This window comes from Otolemur garnettii, unplaced genomic scaffold (assembly GCF_000181295.1).
Source record: "Otolemur garnettii isolate 467f Iridium unplaced genomic scaffold, OtoGar3 scaffold00105, whole genome shotgun sequence".
In the NCBI taxonomy this organism is placed as follows: Eukaryota; Metazoa; Chordata; class Mammalia; order Primates; family Galagidae; genus Otolemur; species Otolemur garnettii.
In genome coordinates, this window is record NW_003852500.1 from 2,960,686 (window position 1) to 2,987,005 (window position 26,320).

Here is a 26,320-nt window from a genome sequence, read left to right on the forward strand (position 1 = left end):
AGGCTCGGTGGCTCATGCCTGTAATCCTAACATTCTGGGAACCTGAGGTGGATAGATCCCTTGAGTACAGGAGTTCTAGAACAGCCTGAGCAAGAAGGTGACCCCTGTCTCTAAAAATAGTTGGGCATTGTGTCAGGTGCCTGTAGTCCCAGCTACTTGGCAGGCTGAGGCAAGGAAATGACTTGAGCCCAGGAGTTTGAGGTTGCTGTGAGGTACATGATGCCATGGTACTTTACCAAGGGCAACAAAGTGAAATTCTGTCTCAAAAACAACAGAAACAAAAAAACAAAGACCAGAGGTCAGTGATCTGAGTCCCATGCCTTGGATTTCAGAGATGTTCCCCACAGACTCCACATCAAGGTCCTCAGCCTGAGGGATACTTTAGGACACAAAGACCTCAAGGCTCCAGAACATGCAGGACATTAGCCCCCAAAGCCTAAGGGGGGAACTTCATCCCAAAGTAGACACCATGGTGGAGGCACATCTCAGCACCTCAGGCCCTATATGACCAATTAGAATTAATAGCAACAACTATAACTCACAGCCTTGTACAGAAGGAGAAGGATGGACTTCAGTCAGAAGCTCCTAGGTTCAAATCCTGAGCCAAGCAATAAGTACACATGGAAGGAATAAATGAATGGATGGTAGACATTCAACATTGACATTGTGCCCATTTCAAAAGCCTTTATCATGCTCTTCTTAGATGTCCAGCCTTGTCCTGGGTCTGGCCTCCAAAGAGTCCCCAGCTTGGAAGGATATACACAGCCTGACACAAACATTCTCACTCTCATTATTGCTCAGAGCAACAGTAGAGGAAATCACAGGATACTACGACTCAGGGAAGGGAGCCAAGGGAGAGGGACCAGGATAGAGGAAGGATATCAAGGCCAAAAAGGAAGTGGAGTGCAAAAATGGTAGACAGCACGTGGCTAGTGGCTGTTACACACTGACCAGAGAGGAACTTGGGCTGAAAAACCCAGATAATGAATGGCAGTAGAAGGCTGATTCTGCTTTCCAGACCTTTCCCAGTCTGTCCTGATTTGCTTTGCACACCTCTGGAGACCCAGAGCTAACTCCTGAGGAAAACAGCTCAGTCTTCCCAGGTATGGGCAACAGTACAAAAGTTCCATGCAAGATGATGTGGCTGCTATAGGCAAAAAGAGCTGAGGAAGACTGGTGAGAAAGGGGTACACCGTGAGAGCCGCACAGGCAGCTTCTGCCACAGGCCGGATGTGGAGTCAGACCCACTTTGGATCAAATCTGCTCTACCAATTACAGGCCTGGTGACTTCATCCCTCCAAATCTGTTCCCTCTCCTTTCCTCTGAAATGTCCATACTGACAGGGCTTATCTCATAGCTTTGTGTAGGCATTTGTATTCAGTGAGCTAATGGAATAAAATGTCTGGCTCACGGTAAGTGCAGAATAAGGGTATGGCCCTGCTTTGGGAGGAGTGCTTTGGTGGTGTCCCAAACACTCTCTCACTTATAAAACTCTGCACGTGTAACTTCTTCCTCACATGCTCTGGCCTGACCACTCACATCCAGGAAACTCCTACACATCCCTCAAAGCCCTACTGTCAAGATACATTTCTTTTCTCTGTTCGAGCCCTGACCTGGAGAGCCGGGACCATCCCGACCAACGGCATTTTGAAGGGAGTTCCCTGAGAGCCGAGATTCTCACTAACACGTGATAGGCACACCGTCAAAGGTTATTGAATGAATGAATGAATGAATGGTCATTTGGGAGGGGCGGGCCAAAGTAGAGACACAAGATTCAGCCAACCAATTTGGCGCCCCTAATCCTTGCTATCCACGACCTCAAAGGGCTTGGCCCAGACCAGACAAAGGGGCGAAAAGGGGCCTCTGGGCAGGGTCTTCAGCTCTTCCGGCGTGGTCCCCCCCCTTTAAGAGGCGGGGCCAAAGGGGGTGGGCCTTGAGAGCTACAGGGCGGTGCAAAGATGGCGGCGGTGGAGGTTGAACCCGGGGCGGCTAGAACGCCGAGCTCACTGCTGCTGGTTGTGGGCAGCGAGTGCGGATGTCCCGGGCTCCTAACTTACGTCCTGGAGGAGTTCGAACGAGGTCGAGCCGGCCCTGGGGCGCGGGAGGCCGGGAGGCGGGCGCGGGCGCGGCCGCACATCTCGGCCCAGGGTCGGGGGGGTGGGGCGGAGGGGCCGAGGATCCCGGGCTTGGATCTTCTGGATCCACGGGGGTTGGCAGTCCGAAGGCTCAGCCTCCTTCACCGTTAGGTTCTCTGCTCTGGCAAAGATGAGATGGCCGTGGGCGCCCGCGGAGGAAGCGGCATCCACGCCTGGGCTGGGCTACCCCGCCCAACTCTGGGTGCAGACCCAGTAGGGGTCCCGGGACTTGGCCTTGGAAGCCTTACAGTTGTGCTGAGGCTCCGCTTGCGGCTAGACTGGCCCGCCCTGGGGGAGGGGCGGGTCGCCTTGGATCCCTAGGTCTTGGCAGCGTGGACAGCCTGGGGAGAGGAGCAGGTACCGGGAAGGTTAGGCCTGTAGCCCTGAGGCCCACTTTTTATTGCCGCATGCGAAGCTGCTAATTGGGGCGTGGGCAGGTGCGGCCTGCCCGGGGGGATTTGGCACCTGGGGAGGTGAGTCATAGGTGCACCTGTAAGGTTCACCTGCAGCCACTTGACGGGACAGGCCGCCAGGCAGTGGGAAAAGCTGATGCTAGGGCGATCCGTGGAAACATGCCTTGCAGGGCATAGGAGATGTCCTGAGTCTTGTCTGTAAAGTGCTGACCTGTGCTGTGGGTCCCTTGAACCGGCTGTGGCGAGACCTGTGGGTGTGGGTGGTTCTAAGTCTCCAGGATGCATCCAGTGAAAACAAGTCTAGGGGAGGGGCTGAGGGGGCCCCCACTAATGTGGTACTAGTTTTTGAAATATTTTGGGATCTGGGAGGCCTGGCTGAACTCTGTTTTCGATGCCCCTTCCCATCAGGCGTCCGGTCCTGGGACGTTGATCCTGGCATCTGCAGATTCGATGCAGAGCTCAAAGTCTTTGTGTCCCGGCATTCAGCCACCTTCTCCAGCATCGTGAAAGGTGAGGCTGGAATCCATGTGTGTGTACTGTCTGCCTCCCTTCTGCATGTTCACTGGGCAAGTGCCTGCTGTGTTCAACGACAGTAATAATACAGCCAGGACCTTCTAAGTGCTGAGCAGAAGCAAGCCCTGACCCACTGATAACTCTTCAGTCTTCAGCAAACCCAGGCAGGAACTAGTGTCTTTGTCCCCAGTTTACAGGTGAGGAAACCTTGGTGTCAAAGGGGCAGGGAATCCTCTGAGAAGGTTGCTATTTGGATGAGAAACTGCTAGGGCTGGAGTGTCAGGTGGAGGGGGGTGGGTAACTGAGCCAGCCTGGAGGATGGAGTGTGGGCTCCTTGTAGGCAGGGACCTAATTTGGTTCACGCTGTGACCCCTGCACCAGATGAGTATACAATAGGCACTCAGTAGATGGGGAACTGAAAAGGAGGGAAATCAAGGAGGGCCCCTGTTCTTCACGAGGCTCCCTGGGGATTCTGGGGTGACCCAGAATGAATAGGGCAACTGGTAAGCAGGCCTTGGGTGTTGACTGCAACTCTCCCTGCTCTGGCTGCCTGTTGAGTCACCTCTTAGCTGCTGCTGGAGAGGAGGGGAAGGAAGTGCCTGTCATCTCATTGTCCCAGAAAGTCCTGGTGGCTTCCTGATCCCTCAGGGGTAGGGAGGGGAACTGGAAATCCTGTCTACTCTTATGGCCACTTCCCGTGTCTTCCTTGGTTTCCCCACTTGAATGGGGCAATATCCATGTGATAAGAAGCATGATAAACATGACAAAGGTTGATGAACATCATTGCCTCATTAACTACAGGGCCTAGGGCTCTGTGTTTAAAACACATCTGGGCTCTGGGAGGCAGACCAGGGTTAGGATCCCGAAAGCACCCCACTCACACTTCCCCATCCTATCCTGCCTCAGGGTCTTTGCCCAGGTTGTATCTTCTTCCTGGGTGCACCCTCATTGATACCCCTACCCATTTCACCCCTTCCCCAGGCTTCTTGCCTATAAAATTGGGGTGATGATGGGATCCACCATAGGGCTGACAGCTGCCACTCAAGCCCAGCTCACAGTGGGGGCCTTGTTAACTGCCATTTCCAGTGTGAGGCCTCCCAGGTCAGGTTTGGGTTTCCTGTCCTTGCCTCATGCTGACTTACAGCTCTACTGTGTGCCTGTTAATTCCCATATGAGTTATTAATATTCTCCTGGGGGGAGGGGGTTCTCAGAGGGCTTTGTGTTACCTGAGGGTCATTCAGGGAGGAAGGACTTGATTCGCGAGCAGTCTGACCCCTAGTGGGTGTCCTGGTCTGATTCCTTCACAGGCCAGCGGAGCCTGCATCACCGTGGAGACACCCTGGAGACCCTGGTCCTTCTGAACCCATCAGACAAATCCTTATGTGATGAGGTAGGGAACAACTGATGTCCTAGAGGGAGCAGGGTGCTGGGACCAGTGTCATCCTTGTCCTCATGTCCCCATATTCATGCTACCTAACATCCTCTCCTTGAGACACTTAACACCAAACCCGGGGGAGAAAAGGCTGGAGTTTGGGAGCAGGTGGGGTAAACACTCAGCACAGGACCCAGGATAGTGCAGTTGAGGAGGTGGGAAGGTAGGACCTGATTAATCTTTGTGTCCTGTGAGTTTCCTTCAGCTAAGCCACAGTACTTGTTTGAATTGAGGACATCTGTATCCTCCCAATTATATGTCAAAAAGATGAACAAGGGTGGATGCAGTAGGTCACACATGGACTCCCAACACTTTGGGAGGCCGAGGCAGGAGGATCACTTGAGTCTAGGAGTTTAAGAACAACCTGGGGAACAAAACAAAACCCTGTCTCTAGGAAAAAAAAAATTAGCCAGATGTGGTGGCATACCTGTAGTCAGTCCTAACTACTTGGAAGACTGAGGCAAGAGGATCATTTGAACCAGGAGTTTAGGTTGCAGTAAGCTATGATGATACCACTGTACTCTAGCCTGGGCAACAGAGTAAGCCCCTATCTCAAAAAAAAAAAAAAAAAAGCCCTGGGACACCCTCTAGAGATTCTCTTACAGGTTGATTGGTTGATTTCTTTGATCAAAAATGTTCCCTTTTGCTCTATCAAAGAGTTCTCAGTCTGTGGGAGAGAGCACCACACATAGATACCCCCAGCCCTGTGGCATCAAGGCTGGGCTAGAGGGAGAGGTGGGCTTGAGAGAGCCCAGAAAGGGCACGAAGGGCTTTCAGGAGGAGTAGATATTAGAACTGGGCTTCCCGGTGATGCCACAGGAATCTGTGTGTGTGTGTGAGGGTGGGGGTAGGGCATAGGGGAACCCAGCAGAGGTAGCTAAGTGAGCACTGGCCTGGCCGTGGGGTAAGAACAGGAGAGGGGTGGTTTTGTGTAGCTTGGGGCTGAGGGTACCCCCCCTAAGGGGACTGCTGGTTATATCACTGCACTGAATGGGGCCTTTAATACTTCTCCCAGCTCCGGAACCTTCTGTTAGACCCTGCCCCTCACAAGCTGCTGGTGCTGGCTGGGCCCTGCCTAGAAGAGACAGGGGAGCTGCTGCTCCAGACAGGGGGATTCTCACCCTACCACTTCCTCCAGGTCCTGGGTGACAAAGAGGTGAGCCACTCCCATGCCATTTCCCCTTCCCCAGCTCTGAATCCTGGCTTGTCCCCCTCAGGCTATGTGGCCTCAGTGCCCTGCTGTCCTCCCTGATCCTGTCTTCCCCTCCTTTGTAAGATGGCAGTACATGTGCCTCCTAGCTGTCAGGAATCAGCCCCATAATCCATGACAAGGGATGGAACTGGGCCTGTAGGTCAGCCAATGTCCCAGAGGCCTGATGTAGTACCTAAGATGCTAGGTCCCAGCTAGGATGGAGCCAGATGGGTCCTTTCTGGAGCTCTCAGTCTGGGTGAGGCAAGTGGGCAAAAGTATCTGGCAAATCACATTTTCATGTTTCAGTGAGTGGTGAGAGAAAGGTACAGTAGGCAGGGGTGAGGGTATAGAAGGTCTCCATGGAGGCAGCTATGCTCCAGAAGGAAAGAACAGCAAGTGCAAAGGTCCTGGGGCAGGCACATATTTGAAGGGGAGGGAAAGAATCAGGAAATGAGGCCAGATCATGGAGCATCATGGCCCTAGGGAGGGCTGGGTTTTGTTGGAGGATAGTAAGGATCCTCCTAGCCCTAGGAGGTAGGATGGGGGAAACTCTCACCCAGTTTTCCCAAGGGACTAGGCATTGCCTGGCTCTAGGCTGCCCCTCACCACTTCCTTGCACTTGCAGATCCGGGACATACTAGTCTCCATGCCTCCACCTGCACACCAGCCCACACTTACCATTGCTTGTCCGACTTTTGGAGACTGGGCCCAGCTGGTGCCACATGTGCCTGGCCTACAGGAAGCACTCTGGCTACAACTGCGGCTGAATCCACCAGTGCAGCTGCCAGCCTCTGAGGGCTTGCGTGAGTTCTTGGAGTGCCTGGCTGAGTCCCTGGAGCCACCATCACCCTTTGAGTTGTTGGAGCCTCCATCCTCTGGGGGCTTCCTCAGGCTCGCCCGGCCCTGCTGCTACATCTTCCCTGGAGGCCTCGGAGACGCTGCCTTCTTTGCTGTCAATGGTTTCACTGTGTTGGTCAATGGTGGCTCGAACCCCAAGTCCACCTTCTGGAAGCTGGTGCGGCACCTGGATCGGGTGGATGCTGTTTTGGTGACCCATGCTGGTGCTGACAGTCTTCCGGGTCTCAACAGCTTACTGCGTCGCAAATTGGCAGAGCGCCAGGAGGTGGCCGCCAGTGGGGGCTCCTGGGATGACCGGTTGCGCAGGCTCATCTCTCCCAACCTGGGGGTCGTGTTCCTCAATGCCCAGGAAGCCACATTGCGGCTGGTGGACGGGGAGGATGAGGTAGAGCTGGCGCTGAGCCTCCTGACCCAGCTGGGCATCACACCCCTGTCCCTGAGCCGAGGGCCGCTGCCGGCCCAGCCCACCGTGCTCTTCTATAAGATAGGTGTGGGCCGGCTGGACATGTATGTACTGCATCCGCCCTCGGCCGCTGCTGAGCGCCCACTGGCCTCAGCCTCCGTGTGCACCCTGCTGGTGTGGCACCCTGCAGGTCCCACTGAGAAAGTGGTGCGTGTCCTGTTTCCAGGTTGCACGCAGCCAGCCCGCCTGCTGGAAGGCCTCATTCCCCTGCAGCATTTGAGATTCTTACGCGAGCCAGTAGTGACACCCCAAGACCTAGAGGGGCCTCAGCGAGCAGAGAGCAAGGAGAGCGTGGGCTCACGGGACAGCTTGAGGAAAGAGGGCCAGGCCACTGCTCCTGCCAGGCCTGGCCAGGACCGCCCTGGGGTGGCCCGCAAGGAGTCAGTACGGGCTGAGGCCCCTCGTAGGACTGAGAAAGAAGCTCGGTCCTCCCGGGTGGTGAAGAAGGACCCCAAGCCAAGTGCTTCCCGGACGCAGCCCCAACCCCAGCCCCGGGACGTGCGCCGAGTGGCCTCTACTGCACCGACCTTCAAGAAGGCGGGCACCCAGGCAGCCACCAAGTCCCGCAGAGCAGCGAACTCGGGCATCCTACCTGTGGAGAACGGTCCCCACAGTCCCCCAGGCATTAGATGTGGAGAGGCCAGCCCTGTGACTGCAGCCTGCAGCTCCTTGGCCAAGCTGGAGGCCACACCCAGCCTGGAGCAGGGGCTGACCCCAGCTGGGGAGAAGATGCTGGAGCTCCCATTGGCTACCAGCACCACTCGACCACACACGGCCTCCCCTGTACCTCGTCGGAGCCCCGTGGAGGGCAGTGGGCAGCTGTCACTCAGCCCACTGCGGGGTGGAGAGGCTGGGCCTGATGCCTCACCCACAGTGACCACACCCACACTGACCACACCTTCATTGCCCGCGGAGGTGGGCTCTCCACACTCCACAGAGGTAGACGAGTCCCTGTCTGTGTCCTTTGAGCAAGTACTGCCCCCATCTGCCCCTACAAGCGAGGTTGGTCTGAGCCTTCCTCTGCGTGGCTCCCGGGCACGTCGCTCAGCTTCCCCCCATGATGTGGACCTGTGCCTGGTGTCACCCTGTGAGTTTGAGCACCGCAAGGCTATGCCTATGGCGCTGGCAGCTGCATCCCCTGGTAGCTCCAATGACAGCAGTGCCCGGTCTCAGGAGCGGGCAGGTGGGCCAGGGGCTGAGGAGACGCCACCCACATCGGTCAGCGAGTCCCTGCCCACCCTGTCTGACTCAGATCCCCTGCCTGCTACCTCTGGTGCCGCAGATTCAGATGACAACACAGAGGGCTTTGGAGTCCCACGCCGCGACCCTCTGCCTGACCCCATGAAAGTTCCCCCACCACTGCCTGACCCACCCAACATCTGCATGGTAGACCCTGAGATGTTGCCCCCCAAGTCGGCCCGGCAGACAGAGAACCTTGGCCACACTCGAAAGCCCCTGGCCCGGCCCAGCTCAGGCACTACCTACCCTAAAGCTGTTCCAGTGGGTGCTGCCAAAACAAAGGGGCTTGCTGGTGGGGACCGGGTCACCCGGCCACTGAGTGCTCGAAGTGAGCCTAGGGATAAGGGAGGCCAGGCACTCCTATCTAGAAAGTCCTCGGTCCCCAAGACTGCCGCTGGAGGCTTGTCAGGTGAGTACTGGGAGCTGGGTTACCAGCCATCAAGGCTGGAGAGAGCATGGCTCCAGTGCACCTGTTCCTACTCAGCCACACATGCACCCTCTCTGAGGCTCAGTTTCTCCTATAAAATAAAATTCCAGCCTCCCTGTTGAAGGACTTGCCATCCTGAAGCATGTGAGCAACACCATCACTTGCAAGTGACATGAGAATGCTTGGCACGGTGGGTTTTCTGGAAGCTACAATAAGTAACACAAAACAAAAACAGGTAAAATGTTAAATAGTATATTTTGTTTAACCCATTGGCTTGGAGGCTCCTGTTGTGCTCAGAGCTGGGATGTATCACAGCAGAGCAAGATCAGGAAAGGGAAAAGACACAGGGTAAAGTCCAGAGGAAATCAAGCAGAAACTTCTAGAATCCTCTCTCAGTGGAGAGGAGACACCAAGCACGCACATCTGTTAGCGAGTCCCTGCCCACCCTGTCTGATTTGATCCTCCTGGTGAGGTTCCAGTGAAACATGAAGGGCTTCAGAGTCCCATGCTTGAGTGGGCCATACACCATATCCTTAATTACCCCAGAAGTGAGTTGTGACAACTCACATGCACTGTGTCATTCATAGAAACTCACTAGAGACTTGGCACCCAGGTTTTTATGGAGGTCATGTAGGCATCCCTCTGCTTCACATATAAAGAGACTTAAGACTAACCTGGGTAACATGGTCTCTTTCCTGTGGAAAGAGGAAAGCCAAGTGGTCAGCATAAACCACTCTGGCGTACAAACAGTCTAGGTATGGCACGCCCCTCTTACCAGGTGAGGAATAGTGGGAACCCTCCTAAGATCCAAGTTCCTGGATGCTAGCCAAGGGTGTGTCTGCTGTGCTTTTATTTTTTTAGTTATTAAACATATCAATTTACCATCTTAACCATTTTAAGTATATAGTTCAGTGTAATTAAAGTACCTTCATGTTGTTGTACAACTATCACCACCATCCATCTCCAGAATACTTGTAAAACTGAAACTCTGTCTCCATTATAGTACTCATCCTCTCCCCAGTCGCTGGCGACCAATGTTCTAGTTTGTCTCTGAATTTGAGTACTTTATATAACTCATGTAAGTGGAATCCTACAGTATCTGTCTTTCTGTGACGGGTTTATTTCGTGTAGCATGATGTGCTCAAGGTTCATCCATGTTGTAGCATGTTCAGAGACTTCATTCTTCTTTATGGTTGAATAATGTTCCATTGTGAGGATAGACCCATATTTTGCTTATCTTATATAAGATTTTCTAAAAGTCTTATATATCTTTCTTTAGAGAAATGTTTATTTTATCCATTGGTGGGGACGTCTTAGCCATTTTGAATAATGCTCCTATGAACACGGGTGTACAGATATCTCTTCTAAACTCCACTTAAATTCTTTTGTGTATATTCCCTGAAGTGGAGTTGCTGGATTGATAGTAATTCAATGTTTAATTTTTTGTTTGTTTGTTTTTTTGTTTTTGGCCAGGTCTGGGTTTGAACCTGCCACCTCCGGATATGGGGCTGGTGCCCTACTCCTTTGAACCACAGGCGCTGCCCTGACTGTTTAATTTTTTAATGAACCTCCATGCTGTTTTCTACACCACTGCACCATTTTACATTCTCACCAGCAATACACAAGGATTCCAGTTTTTCCTCATCCTTGCCAATGTTTGTTATTTTCCTTTTGTTATTGATAATAGTCATCCTAATGGGTGTAAGATGATATCTCATTTTGGTTTTGATTTGGATTTTCCTAACGATTAGTGATGTCAAATGGCCATTTGTATATCTTTCTTTAGAGAAATGTTTATTCTGTTGCCCATTTTTTTTTTTTTGTACAGACAGAGTCTCACTCTGTCACCCTTGGTAGAGTGCCATAGCGTTACAGCTCACAGCAACCTCTAACTCCTGGGCTTAGGCAATTCTTTTGCCCCAGCCTCCCAAGTAGCTGGGACTACAGGCACCTGCCACAACACCAGGCTATTTTTTGTTGCAGTTCGACTGGGGCCAGGTTTGAACCCACCACTCTCGGTATATGGGGCCGGCGCCCTACTCACTGAGCCACAGGCGCCGCCCTCTCTTGCCCATTTTTAAATAGGCTTTTTTTTTAATTTACTTTTTTTTTGAGACAGTCTCACTTTGTCACCCTTGGCAGAGTGCTATGGCATCATAGCTTGCAGCAACTTCAAACTGTTGAGCACAAGTGATTCTCTTGCCTCAACCTCCCAAGTAGCTGGGACTATAGGCATTCACCACAACACCTGGCTATTTTTTCAAGATGAGGTCTCAGTCTGGCTCAGACTGGTCTTGAACTCCTGAGCTCAGGCATTCCATACCCCTCAGCCTCCATGAGTTCTGGGATTACAGGTGTGAGCCACCACCCAGCCTAAATTTGCCTTTTTGTTGAGTTTTAGAAGTTTTCTTAAAAATATATTCTGGATATTAATCCGTTATTACAGATATGATTTATAAATATTTCCTCCCATTCTGTGGGTTGCTTCTTACTCTCTTGATTGTGGGATTTTTGTTTTTTGGAGACAGAATCTCTCTTTTGCCCAGGTTGCAGTGCAATGGCATCGTAACTCACAGCAACCTCAAACTCCTGAACTTAAGCAATCCTCTCGTCTTAGCCTCCAGAGTAGCTAGGATTACAGGTGCATACCACCAGGCCTGGCTAATTTTTTATTTATTATTATTATTTATTTTTTGCACTTTTTGGCAGGGCCGGGTTTGAACACGCCACCTCCGGTATTTGGGGCCAGTGCCCTACTCCTTTGAGCCACAGGTGTGCCACCCTTTTTTATTTTTATTTTTTGTAGGGATAGAGTCTTGCTGTGTTACCCAGGTTAGTCTTGAACTTCTGGACTTGGGCAATCCACCAGCCTCAGTGCCCTAAAGTGCCCAGATTACAGGTGTGAGTCACTGTGCATGGCCTGATTGTGTCCTTTGATGCACAAAAGGTTTAAATTTTTACGTAAGCCCATTTTGACTTTTCGTTTTTTGGGGGAAAGATTTTACCCTATATTTTCTTCCAATAGTTTTATAGTTTTGGCTTTTACCTTTGGGTCTCTGGTTGGGAGGTAGGGGTCCAACTTCATTCTTTTGCATGTAGAAATAATTTTTCCAGCACCATTTGTTGAAAAGACCTTTCTGCATTGAATGGTCTTGGCACTCTTGTTGTAGATCATTTGGCTATTTACGCAAACATTTATTTCTGGGCTGTCTATGTGTCTGTCTTTATGCTAATACCATGCTCTCTTGATTACGATAGCTATGTAGTAAGTTTTGAAATCAGGACATCTCAACTTTCTTATTATATTTCACAATTGTTTTGGCTATTCAGGAACCTTTAAGATTCTACTTTTCCTTTTTTTTTTTTTTGGAGACAGAGTCTCACATTGTTGCCCTGGGTAGAGTGCTATGGTGTCTTAGCTCACAGCAACCTCAAATTCTTGGGCTCAAGCAATCCTGTTGTCTCAGCCTCCCAAGTAGCTACAACTATAGGCACCTGGCTATAACACTTGGCTATTTTTAGAGACGGGGGTCTTGCTCTTGCTCAGGCTAGTCTCGAACTCGTGAGCTCAAGTGATCTGCCCACCTTAGCCTCCCAAAGTGCTAGGATTACAGGCATGAGCCACTGTACCTGGCTCCATGTGAATTTTAGAATGTTTATTTTCTATTTTTGCAAAAAAAAAAAAATTGAGATTTTGATTGGGATTGCACTGAATTTGTAGATCATTTTGAGGGTCATTGACATTTTAATAGGTCTTCTAATTGACAAACTCAGCAATATTTTGTCATTTTCATTGTACAAATGTTTCACTTTTTTGGTTAACTCCTAATTGTTTCGACTTTTTTAAGTGGAATTATTTTCTTAATTTCCTTTTCAGATTGTTCTTTGTCAGTGTATAGAAATTCAACTGCATTTAGCATGTTGATTTTGTATCTTGCTACTTTGCTAAATTTCCTTATTATTTCTAACAGTATTTGTGGTATCTTTAGGGTTTTATACAAATGAGATCATATCATCTAGAAACAGAATTTTACTTTTTCCTTTCCAACTTGGATACCTTTTCTTTCTTTACTTTTACTCAGTTGCTCTGGGTAGGATTCCAGTACTGTGTTGAATAGAATAATGCAGGTAGGCATCCTTGTCTTGTTTCTTCCTGATCTTGGAAAGCTTTCAGTCTGTCATCACTGAGTATGACATGATCTGTGGGTTTTTCATATATGATTTTTATTATGTTGAGGTATTTTTCTATTCTTAGTTTGAACGTTTTTACCATGAAAGAATGTTGAATTTTGTCAGATGCTCTTTCTGCATCAATGGAGATGATCAGGTGGTCTTTTTCTCTTTATTCTTTTAATGTGGTATATTGATTTTTTTCATATGTTGAGCTATCCCTGCATTCCATGAATCTCACTTGGTCATGGTATATAAACATTTTAATATGCTTCTGAATTTGGTTTGTTAATAGTTTATTGAATATTTCTACATTATTGTTCATAGAGGATATTGACCTGCCATATTCTTACAGTGTCTTTGTCTGGCTTTGGTGTCAGGATAAAATAAGTTAGAAAGTATTCTTTCCTCTTCAGTGTTTTAGAAAAGTTTGAGCAAGTTCAATTCTAGTTCTTTAAATGTTTGGTAGAATTCACCAGTGAAGTCATTAGGTCAAGGGCTTTTCTTTGTCTAGAGATCTTAAATTACTTAAGCATTCATTCTCCTTGCTAATTGTAGGCATATTCAGGTTTTCTATTTCTTCATGATTCAGTCTTGGTAGTTTTTATGTTTGTAGGAAATCACCTATTTCATCTAAGTCAATTTGCTGGTCTTCAGACATTTATAGTACTCTTATCCCACGCAAGCTGCCCATTGTCTGTGCCAACACTCAGCCACTTTTAGTCAGTTGATTTTTAGCTCACCCAAGGCTGGCAGCCTCAGCCCCTTTGGCCCTGAGGCTGGGGCTTTGAGAAGGCCCCAAGAGTAGCTGCCTCATCGCCATCTAGCCTGCCACATCCTGGGTTTCCCTCTTAAGACTTTTCTCTCACACCTGCTCTGGGTCCCTATTGCTCCCCAAGGCCCAGGAGAGCTTGATAAACACACACCCCTTGAGTAATTGAACAGACAGAAGCTGCTACAGCAGCAGAGTGTCCCAAGGACTGGCTGCTTTAAGGGTTCAAATTCAAACCCCCTCTTCCAAGAAGCTCTCCTGATTGCCCCATCTCCTTTCTGATTCCAGGGTTGTCTATCTAGGCAGCGTCTGGCTTGTATGACTCCTCTTACACCCACTCAGGCTCCTAGCACAGACGGGCAGCTGGTAGTGTTTGTAGTGTATAAAGAGTCACTGGAGTAATGAGCCCACCAGGGAGGGCTTGGCAACCATAAAACAGTGAGATCAGGCCTCCTGCTAAAAAGGGTGCAGGTTGTTCCAGGAGCCTCAGCCCAGGCCCTGGGTCTTAGCTTGTCCCTGTTCCCAGGACCTCATTACTATCTTTCCTCCCTGCAGGATCAGCTGGCAGACGGTCAGCTGGGTCAACTGGCCTGTCGGGCTCCCCTGTCTACCTGGACCTGGCCTATCTGCCCAGCGGGAGTAGTGCCCGCCTGGTGGATAAAGAGTTCTTCTGGAGGGTGCGTGCCCTCTGCTATGTCATCAGTGGCCAGGACCGGCACAAGGAAGAGGGCATGCGGGCTGTCCTGGATGCACTGCTAGCCAGCAAGCAGCAATGGGACCGTGACCTCCAGGTACATACCACCTTGTAGAGCCTAACACAGTAAACCCAGCCTGCCTAGGTGGGATAAACCACATTTGACCCACATGGTCCTGCAATGTGATGCTGGCAGGGCTCAGAGACTAAGCTGCATCCCTGATGCCATACAGGGATGAGGACAAACACAGAAGTCCCACCCATCTTAGTCCCTAGGTGACCCTTCAACTCTGTTTCTATTGGGTCACCTTCCTCATTGGCTGTGCAGGAAACCTGGGAGAGGACACAGGGCCAGGATCATTTTATAACCTCCTCCCTGACACTCTGTCACTTAACTAGGATTGTATAGGTGGGCTGTGTGTGCAGTGGCCCCTAAAGACTAGGGTTGCCCTATAGGCCTCCTGAAGCCATGACATTGAAACCAGGCTTTGGAGGGTAAGGCTAATTTAGATAGAGGAAGAACACTCTCACACTGTCTGGGTGTGGAGTCCCTGCACTCACACAGCTGCTGGTCCAGCCCAGAGGAACATCCCAGGAACAGGGCACAGCCTGGGCAAAGGCCCAGAGGTGGGAGCAAGAGAGAGGGGAAGAGGGGCTTGGCTTGGGGAGGGATTTGCAGAAAAATGGCCTGGTCTCCTCTGTACTGAAGGGACTTTAGGGATGGGCTGACCACCAGCTGCAGAAATCAAGGCAGAGCAAACAAGTTTAGAGAAGAGATTGGAGGGCCCTTCAATGCTGGGAAAGGAAGGAGAGTTGGGCTGGGCTAGGAGGGCAGAAGGCATTGCCCTCACTGGTGGTCTGTCTGTCCTACCTGCAGGTGACCCTGATTCCCACTTTTGACTCAGTGGCCATGCACAAGTGGTATGAGGAGACGCACACCCAGTGTCAGGCACTGGGCATCACAGTGCTGGGCAGCAACAGCATGGTGTCCATGCAGGATGAGGCCTTCCCAGCCTGCAAGGTGGAGTTCTAGCTCTGCTGCTTGACACACCATCCCCACTCATCCCAGACTACCTCCGTCCCGAGATTCACCCAACATACCATCCCCACTCATCCCAGACTACCTCTGTCCTGAGATTCATCAACATCACAAATAAACCATGTAGTCTGCTTGGCTGTGGCCTCTATTCTTTTGGCCAAGAGAAGGCTTTGACAAGTGGCCTACAGTCCTGGGATGTGGGCAGCTTCCCTTCTGAGGAATCCGCAGTGATTAGGTTAGGCTTGCTCTAGCTTCCGTGTGGCAGTGGTGAAGGAGGCACTTCTCAGAGTTAATGGCCATGGCCTTCACCCCAATACAGCAACCATAAGTAGCCCAAGTTGCTTAAGGGAAGTAGCTGCCTGACTCCCCTCCCCTATCACACAAACCAGTTGGTGGTCAGAATGGGATTTGAATACGGGTCTCTGTGTACTAAAGCCAGAAAACAAAATTACCCTTCTGTCTCTAGAGAGGATCAGTGCTCATTCCAACAAAGTCACACTGTTACAAGGACTGGTTTTTTTTTTTTTGAGCCAGAGTCCTGCTCTGTTACCTGGAGTGCAAGGGTGTTGTCATAATGGCCTAAACAACTTGACATTTATTTCTCACAGTTCTAGGGGCTAGAAAAGCCAAGATCAAGCTGCTGGCTGACTTGGGTTCAGGTGAGGAATCTCCTGGTTTGCAGATGTACACTTTCTTGCTGTGTTATCACATGTCAAAGAGGAAAGAGAGAGGGACAGACAGTGCACAAGCTCTGCTGAATCCCATCACTGCCCTGCCTTCGCAACCTCATCTAGCTCTACCTCCCAAAGCCCCAGTCAACAAATACCATCTCATTGGGGGGTTAGGTCTTCACCACAGGAATTTGGGGGGACATGAGTAGTCCACAATAATTGGGGTTCAGAGTCATAAGGCCACTGGCCATTGTGGAAACCTCTACAAAGGATTAGTTATGGGGACTCTGAGTAGGAGCAAGAAAGCTGGTCTCTGACCATCTATGTGGAAGGTTGGGGCTTTTTATTTGAGACAGAGTCTCACTCTGTCACCCAGGCTAGAGTGCCATGGTGTCAGCCTAACTCACAGCAACCTCAAACTCCTGGACTCAAGTGATCCTGCCTCAGCTTCCCAAATAACTGGGACTAGAGGCGCCCACCACATCACCTCGCTAATTTTTTCTATTTTTAGTCAAGGCAGACTACAGCTCTTGCTCATGTTGGTCTTGAACTCCTGAGCCCAAGCAATCCTCCCTCCTTGGCCTCCCAGAGTGCTAAATTACAGGAGCAAGCTACTACACCCAGCCCCAGGATAGGCAGTGAGGAAGGTAGATGGAACACAGGTGCTGTACCCACACCTGCCACCTCCTGCCTGAATGTCTGCTGATGGATGCCAAAGAAGCTCAACTCATCACTGAGCTCAACCAGCTACCACCCACCCTCTAATGCCGCCCCATCAAAAATTTAAGGGGACAGGAAGGGCCCTGCCTAGAGGAATTGACACAGTGCTGCTGTGTCATTTGGTTTCATTTGGTTAGCCAAATGAAAAATGGAGATGATTTGGCCTCACACATAAATGGTGTCCCCAGAAGTCCATTCTATGACCAACTGAGAAAGGGTCATAACTAAGGTGACCAGATTTTAACATTGGTAAAGCAGGACACCATTGATGGGATGGGGGCGGGGACTAACCAGTCCTGCTCAGTCTCCTGTTGCCTAGCACACAGGTTATGGCTAAGGTGACCAGATGTCCCGCTTTTTATTGTCCCGCATCCTGCGGAGTTTTTTAAAAGTCCTGATTTTTGGAAGGAATGCACGACAAGCTTGGAAACAGTGGGAGAATGGGAAGGGAATATATGGTTTTCAGCTGCTGAAAAGGTTAATGTAACTTCATTTGGAAATGTAAAGGCTAATGTAAACTCCCTATTCCCCCTCCTGGGCAGTGTCGCCCAGGTGGAATCTGTACCAGGAGACTGGCTCCCTCCCTTGCTTCTAGGCAAGGGCAATTAGCTCAGAAGGAGCCAAAGTGGAACAAACAAGTAGTCCTCCCCCTCGAGAGTAAGGTGACCAGATGTCCGGCTTTTGGTGGGACAGTCCTGATTTTTAACAATTTGTCCTGTGTCCTGCGGTGTTTTAAAAAAGCCCTGATTTTTGGAAAGAATGCACAACAAGCTAGGGAATGCGGGAGAAGAGGAAGGGAATATACAGTTTTCGGCTGCCATGTGGCTATTTTACCAGGATATGAGTTTTATATTATTTTTGTTAATTTTATAATGTTAAACTTTAATAATAACAAATAATTGTTGAGAACTGATTATTGAGAACTGCTTATCAAAGTTTGCATTGTTGTCAGGCCCTGCCCCCACCCCATCAATGGTGTCCCGCTTTACCAATGTTAAAATCTGGTCACCTTAGTTATGACCCTTTCTCAGTTGGTGCCAGGTAAGAATGGACTTCTGGGGACACCATTTATGTGTGAGGCCAAATCATCCCCATTTTTCATTTGGCTAAACTGTGAAGTGACAGCTGCCTTTTTTTTTTTTTTTTTTAAATACAGTATCTTGCTCTGTTGTTCAGGCTGGAGTGCAGTGGTATCCTCGTCACTGTAACCTACAATTCCTGGGTTCAAGCAATCATCTTGCTCAAGCCTTCTGAGTAGCTGGGACTACAGACTTGCACCACTACACTTGGCAAATTCTTTTGTTTTTACTTTTTGTAGATACGGGGTCCTGCTGTATCGCCCAGGCTGGTCTTTTACCCCTAACCTCAAGCAGTTCGGCCTTGGCCTCCTAAAGTGCTGGAACTGTGCGTGGCCCATTATTCACATTTCATTTCTTCTATTACCAAGGAGCTTTCTATCTATGGGTCTTTTTTATAACTAGTTGTTAAATTGATTTCCCATTGAGTATTTGTCTTTTTCTCATTCCTACATAATTCTCTTTTAAATTAGGGATAATAACTTAATCTGAATCAAGAAAAAAGATAATAAACTAGGGATAATAAACTTCTATGGGGTAAATGCTTTCTAAATGTACCTTTTAATTTTGTTTAGGGACAGCTTTGCTGAAAACACTATTTTTGTGTTTTTCAAACTGCAATCTTTAAATGTCTCTTGTGCTTTTGGAGCCCTTCCTGCCATTGACACAAATTCTCCCATTTTTTTGTTTATAATTTTAATTTTTATCCATCTAGGACTTATTTGGAGGTAAAGAGAGGGGTGGAGGTTGTCTTCCCCAAAGAACTCCCCAAATGTCCAGTGCCATGTACAGATTTAAAATGCCCCATCCTCCTTGAATAAGATCCGCTGTGCATCTGTGTCTATTTCCAAAGTTGCTCTAATCCATTGCTGACTTTTCTGGCTAATTCTAGCTGTTTTAATTGGCTTATCTTTGTGTGCTTCAATATCTTGTCAGGGAGGTCTCTGTTTCCAGCTCTTCCCATTTGCATCTGATTCCTCTTTGAGTTCTAGAGTCTCCACAGAGCAATCCCAAACATTTAGATAGGAGATACAGTAAACTTCGACTTCTGACCTCATAGTGGACTAGATTTCCAAGCTGATCGCTCAAAAACAACTAAAAATTCTGGGTAAAAATAAATTAGATCTGTTTCTTAATGTATCAGCAGGCCAACTAGAAAATAAGAAACAGGCAAAAATGTCATTGTAGGCAGGAGCCCGTGCTTAAGTGTTAAACAAGACAGTACGGCCCGGCGCCTGTGGCTCAAGCAGCTAAGGCGCCAGCCACATATACCTGAGCTGTCATGTTTGAATCCAGCCCGGGCCCGCCAAACAACAATGACTGCTGCAACCAAAAAATAGCTGGGCATTGTGGTGGGCGCCTGTAGTCCCAGCTACTTGGGAGACAGGAAGCAGGAGAATCGCTTGAGCCCAGGAGTTGGAGGTTGCTGTAAGCTGTGATGCCACAGCACTCTACCCAGGGTAACAGCTTGAGGCTCTGTCTCAAAACAAAAAAAAAAGTGTTAAACAAGACAGTGTTGGGCGGTGCCTGTGGCTCAAAGGAGTAGGGCACCGGCCCCATATGCCCGAGGTGGTGGGTTCAAACCTGGCCCCAGCCAAAAACTGAAAAAAAAAAAAACAAGACTGTGTTAGTAAGTCAAGATCTCAAAGGGTAACCGCTCAGCATAAAGGTAGACTAGAAATCAGAATAATTTCCTTAGATGTACACCCCAGGAATAGAAAGGGAATGAGTCTTAGACCTTGCTTTTAGGAGGAAGGGGTAAAATCTCATCCATTGGTTCATAATCTCATGAGTTTGCAACTCTTAACTGCACAATCTGGGTGTCTGAGAGTCTCAAGTAAATGATGTGCTTTAGAGCAATTAAGGGTGGTAGTGACTCGGTGCTAGAAGAACCTTCAATTCTAGCTTCAAAGAATTACCCCGAAACACATCCCAGCCTTATTGAAAAGCTCAATGTGGGTGGGAGGCAGCAGAAATGACAGCAGTGAAGACTTCCACTGTTGGCATCATCAGACCCTAAGTCCACATGTTTAATCCTGAAATGGAAACAAAGAGCAAGACAGTAACATTTGTAGAAGAGCCAAATAGAACTAGAGAAAATTTAAAAGCTAATAACAGATTTAAAACACTGGATAGGTTTAGCAGTGGGTTTAACAGAGCCAAAAAGAAGACTGATGTACTGGAAGATGGAGCTGGTTAAATTTCCTGAGCAAAAGAAAAAGAAGGTTAAAAGACAGAGGAGAGAAGGGAGGCAAAATCTTAAAGGATAATGGTTGAGAATTTTCCATAACTGATGAGTGACATCAATTTATGTATCCAAACAGCCAAACAAATCCCAAGCAGAATATATAAAAAGATAGGCTGAGGGAAAGTGGAGAAAACCAAAGCCAACGAGAAAAGTGAGACTGACAAACTGAGAGCCAATTCCTCAGTCCCGCAACCTGGAAGTCAGAACACTCTAGAGTAACACTTTCAAGGTGCCGAGAGAAAATAACTAGTGAGCCAGAAATGTTCATCTGACAAAAAAAAAAATCTTTGGAGGATGAGGATGAAAAGACAGTAGCTGAGGATTTACCACCTGTAGATCCTCATCAAGGGAAATTGAGGGAGTTTTTTCAGGCAGAAAGTGATCATTCAGGGAGAAGGGCTGATATGCAGGAGGAAACAGTGAACAAAAAAGTAGGAAATATGTGGTTGAATCTAAAGAAACATCACCATTAACAATTACTTATAGTGTCCAATGTGTAAGACATTCACTAAGTTTAGGAAACAATGACAAATAGCTGAGTACAAGAAGAAGGTCTTAGAATCTTTGTATCATTTATGGTGAGGGTAATATTTGAGTGAACATTGGAGAAATTTAAGATTTTATGATAAATACTAGGAGAATAGAATTAGTCTATAACATACATAGTAGAGGGGGAAGGAAATTAGAATGAAAAATAATCCAAAATAAGGTTCACAGGGAAGGTGGTGCAAACAGCCCAAAATAAGATAATGAAAACATGTAAAACTCGCCTATGATTACAAGAAATGTAAATGGACAAAAAGCTCCAGTTAAAAGACAAAAGATTGTCAGGGTATATATTTTCCCCCCTTAATTCAAGTTTTATGCTATTTGCAAGAAACACGGATACAAAAAAATGTTAAATATTTGAGAGGATGGAAAAAAGCCTGGCAAATATTAAAAACAAAACTGTACCCATAATTAATAAAGTTATTGCTGAACTGAATTGTGTCTCCCTGAAATTCCTATGTTGATACTCTAACCCTTAGTGTGAAGGAATTTGGAGATACGGCTTTGGGGAGGCAACTAAGGTTAATTGAGGTTATAAGGGTGAGATGTTAACCCAGTGTGATTGATGGCCTGAGGAAAAGGCCATGCAAAGACACAGGGAGAAGGTAGATGTCTGCAAACCAGAAAAAGGGCCCTCACCAGAACCCAACCATGCTGGCACCCTGATCTCAAACTTCTAGACTCCAAAACAATAAGAAAATAAATTTATCTTGTTTAAGCTACCTACTGTCTAATATTTTGTAGCAGCAGAGCTAATAGTTGTATTTTTGGTGTATTATTAGAAATAAGGGCTAGCAAATCAGAGCTTTTAATTCACCAAGAAGATAAAACAGTCCCAAACTTGTATGCACCTAATAACAGAACCTCAAAGAACATAAAGTTAAGAACCACTGAAAGGGATCAATAAGTTTACCTTTGTTTTAAAACTGTTGATGTATTTTTCTAACATTGATGTAGATGTATATTCCAAGGTTAGGGTGACCAGATTTTAACATTTGTAAAGCAGGACAACATGGGGGGGTGGGGGCGGGGCAGGGGGTGGGGCAGGGCAGGGCCTGACAACAATGCAAACTTTGATAAGCAGTTCTCGATAATCACTTCTCAACAATTATTTGTTATTATTACAGTTTAACATTATAAAATTAACAAAAATAATACAAAACTCATATTCTGGCGAAATAGCCACATGGCAGCAGAAAACCGTATATTCCCTTCCTGTTCTCCTTCCCGTTGGTGCATTCTTTCCAAAAATCGGGACTTTTTTAAAATGCTGCAGGACGCAGGACAAATTGTTAAAAAGTGGGACTGTCCCACCAAAAGCGGGACATCTGGTCACCCTATCCAAGCTAGAACTCCACTTTGATTGTGCTTTGATGTTTAAGCTGTGATGTCTGGGCTTTATTCTTCCATATTTAGTGACTATTATCCTACCCTTTAGGTTTCTGATGTTGTGTTCTTCATCACTTTCATTCAACAACCCAACACCGCAACTTCCCCTATCACAGGTTTCAAAAGAGGGCAAGGAGACACTGGAGTCAGGCACCAGCTCCTAAGGACTTCCTGGGGAAATGACACACTTTTTGCTTTCATTTCATTGGCCAAAGCAGGTCACATGACCCTAATTTCAGGAGTGGAACAATATTCTCCTCCTTGTACCTGGAAGGAGAACCAGAAATAGTGGTGAAAATCACTAATGACCATTGACAACTGTCCCCCAAAGAGATCATTTTGTCCTATGCAAGAGTTGGCAAACTTTTACTTGGGAAGTGGAGGCAGGAGACTTGCTTGAGTCCAGGAGTTGGAGGTTGCTGTGAGTTGTGATGGCATAGCACTGTACCCAGGGGGACAGCTTGAGGCTCTGTCTAAAAAAAAAAAAATCAGAGAGCAGATGTTCTTGGCATCACAGGCCATATGATCTTCCTCAAGACCACTGAACTATGTTGTAGCTGAACAGAAGGACATTGGGTAACAGTAGAATCAATCCAATATAATGTAATTTTCATATATCAGAACCTCCAGGTTGCAAGTCACATAATCTAGGCATGCGAGAGTCATAACCCCAGAGAAAAAGTCAACCACAGGTGGAACCTACGTACTCTGGTCCAAGAAAGAGAAAAAGGGACCAGATTAAGAAGCAAGGGGTGCCCTGTTTTGTTGCATTACAGATTTAAGAGCCAAGGACTCATCACCACTCCTTTGCGTGACCCAATCAGATCACTCCTTACACCAATTTCCTATCTCACCCCTAGCTGTATCCTCTGTATATGAGGATACAGCTTGGGGAGACAGACTTGAGCATCACCTTCTGTCTTCTCACTTCTCAACTCGAAATAAAGCTCTTTCTTTCTTTTTTTCTTTTTTTTTTTTGCAGTTTTTGGCCGGGGCTGGGTTTGAGCCTACCACCTCTGGTATATGGGGCCGGCGCCCTACTCCTTTGAGCCACAGGCGCCGCCTGAAATAAAGCTTTTTCATTTCTCAAAAGCTGTTGTCATAGTCTTGGCTTCTATGTTACCCATTACTGGGTAACTGGCTACATTCCAATAAAACTTTATTTACAAAAAGAGGCAGTGGGCTCAGTTTGGCTTGTGGACTATTGTTTGCCAACCCCAGATCTAGGGCAGTAGCCTCTAACTCCTTCCCATCTACATGCTAGAAGAGTTTGGCAACTGCAGGGTGTGTTTCTCCCTGTCTCTTTGTTTCTTCCCTCCTCTTCCTCTTTTCTCTCTCTCTCTTCCTCGCTTTCTCTCTCCTCCCCTCCCCCTCTCCGTTCATCACTTCCTCTCCATCACCCGCTAAATCCCTCCTGGCAGCTGTCTGGCAGACTCTGCTCCCTCGGCTGGAGTACGCACTAAAAATATTCTGGCTGCTGTCAAAGCACCTGGGGACCCTGGAGCAGGTGGCAGAAGCCGCATGTGCGACCTTGGCCGAGGCTTGTCCGCAGCCGCCTCTCCCTGATCGTAATCCTGAGCCACAAACACCGGATTTCTTGGTGTTGCTTCAACGCCTAAGTCCCGTTCCCGGGCGTTTGCGGTGGTGTCCTCTCCCTGGAATGCCCCATCCATTCATTCATCGATCCACAACTACTGGATGCTGCCCTCGCCGGTAAACAGTGTAAAAAGGAGAGCTAGATACGCACGCAAGGATGCAACAACCCAAGGTGCGGGGCGTGGTGACATGGCGGTGGCATCGCGGGGACTCAGGAAGTCCCCAGCGCTGCAGTCAGGGGAGCCTTCCTGAGGGTGCACAGGAGTAATCCTCTTTTGGGGACCAGGAAGGGCGCTCCTGGAGGAGGGACCGCCAGAGGCAAACGCTTGGTATGCTGCTGGCACAGCGGGAGGCGGCGGGGCGGCCTCTGCATCTGCCTGGAAGCCCCACTGAGCAGTTGGGAGTTACCTCCCAAAGGTGGGCAGGTGGGCTTTGCACGTGGACTTGGGGGAAGGGTGAGAAGGGGAGTGGGTTGGCTGTGGGGATCTGGGACATGATGGGGCGTGGCCAGGGCGAGTCTGTAAGGATGTCAGATCTTGGGAGACTCTGACTGTGATGGGGCCCCTCCTCCCGGAAGTCCTCCTTGCTCCCTCTTGGTCCACAGCCTGGACCCTTTTTCTGGCCCTTTCTGGCGCGCTCCCTTTAAAGTGCCGCCTATCCACTAGCACGTCACCCTTTTATATTTCCTTCTAGTTTGTACCCTTGCCAGACTCTCTTATTTGTGTTATATATATTCTCCACATAAACACTGTGAACTGGGGAGAGCTGCACCCTTCTGTTTTGGTTGTTGCTGGGTGCCCAGTGCCGGACTGGATTTGGCACCCACCTGCACACAGCAGGTACTCAGGAAATGGTGCTTGCGTCCCAGCTTCTCATCACTGCTGGGTAACCTTGGGAATGTTACTTAACCTATCTGGGGTTCCCTTTTCTCTAGTCTCAGAAATAAGAAACTTGGCCTGAACCTCTGAGAAGGGGTGTGTGTGTGCTATATTGGTGGCAACTGGACCCCTGAGTTTAAGTCCCTGATCTGCTCAGCCCCTGCCCTCCCCACCCCCCATAGCATCTTCTGGGATCTGAAGCCAGGGCAGGTGAAAGCTTTGGCACCAGCACACTTGTCTCAAGTCCTGACTCAGATTTGTCTTTGCTGTAAGGACTCAAAGAGTAGATTCCTCTGAGCCTCAGTTTCCACAGCTTTAAAAAGGGAATCATTCCGCCTTTCCACCTTGCACCTGACACAGGCTTGAGAGAAGTGTATGGGAGAGCGTGACTGCAGTTTGGACCTCACCTGACAGGTGCGGGTGGTGCCAGGGACCCCAAGGAGCTCCCAGGCCGGGAGGAGGCAGAGGCCAATCCAACATCCCAATTCTGAGGGATGAACACTGGACTAGAGGGAAGGCCAGTAAGGTTCTCAGGAGCCTGGGGAGTCAGGTGTAGGGCTTCCTGGAGAAAGAGACCACATAGGAGATAAGAGTTAAAGGTGAGGAAGTCACTATTCAGATGTGGTGCCAGGAAGAGAGTGCTCCAAGTGGTGATAACAGCAAGGGCTAAGGCCCTGAGGTCCAGAGAGATGAGAACAGGGCCAGAGCACATAGGCAGGTGCTGGGAGGGAGCTGGAGTTTTTACCATAGGTGTCTGGGAGTCAGGGGAAGGTTTGGAGCCAGCAAACAAGGTGATCAGTTTAGTTTGGTGCCCCCCTCTCCCCCGGACACCGTCAGTCTGGGTTAACATTCTGAAACTGCTATACATATACACTGGAATGGAACTATTAAGCATTGGAGGACAGATGGTAGGAGCCAAGTTTCTCACTGTTGAAGTGGACGGTCACAAAGAGGGAAGTGAGGAGGCTGTTTGGCCTAATACACAGTTACACTGAAATATTTATAGATAAGTGTACATATGTGGGACACAGGTTAGTTAGTATGCACACATATATTTCCTGCTCTGTCTTCTGTGAGGGCCTAGATTAGAAGCAACGTCACCCCGGTAACAGCAGGCACCCCTACCGCCCAGATCTTGTTTCTAATATCCTTCAGTAAAAGGCACAGGGTTGCTCCTTGGATAAAAAGCTAATTCTAGGACTAGGGCAGGAAACACACAAGATGAGCCTGGAGCATCTTATTGTGCCAGAAAGTCAGGATATGCTAAAAGAAGAAAACGACACAGAGGCATGTCAAAGGGTTGTGACAACAAATTGAAAGAGCTTCCAGTGACTGACCAAAGCTAGAGCAATCTGAGTGTCAATATCAATCCAGTAGTATTGGATTATAACACAAAATGCAAAATAAATATCCATGTCATACTGATATATTATTTATATCAGTCCATTCTGATATAAATGATTGAATAAATAAATAGATGGGAGTGGGGTTATGTTCCCTGTGCAGAGAAATTCCAAAAATTATAATTTATGTAGCTATTTGGTCCTCAAGGAAGGGGAATACAATTCCCTACTCTTTAGGTTTGGGCTGCACATAGCAACCTCTTTCCAAAGGATATAGTATAAAAAGGAGAGAACAGAGTAGTTTACTGTGGAAAAACCTGACAGATACCACATGAGCCAGGGGATCACAGTCAACACCAGCTGTGATAAGGCACATGAACAAGTGTGTACTATTGCTATGTGACCAGAAGGGCACTTTACCTCTGTGGTCTTCCTCCCTCAAATCCAACACCCTCATCAAAACACGAGAAAAACATTAGGCAAATCCCAATGGAGAGACATGA

At 48.3% G+C, this 26,320-nt stretch overlaps 1 protein-coding gene across 1 annotated transcript; it reads left to right on the forward strand.

Annotated features, from left to right (window-relative positions):
- Nucleotides 1-1,958: 1,958 nt before the first annotated feature.
- MAP1S (microtubule associated protein 1S) lies at nt 1,959-15,472 on the forward strand. The gene is made up of 7 exons (XM_003796550.2): nt 1,959-2,079; nt 2,957-3,058; nt 4,369-4,451; nt 5,509-5,649; nt 6,311-8,654; nt 14,170-14,405; nt 15,186-15,472. Exons 1-7 carry the CDS (start codon nt 1,959-1,961, stop codon nt 15,339-15,341), a joined length of 3,183 nt encoding a protein of 1,060 aa, XP_003796598.1. The 3' UTR covers nt 15,342-15,472.
- Nucleotides 15,473-26,320: the final 10,848 nt, after the last annotated feature.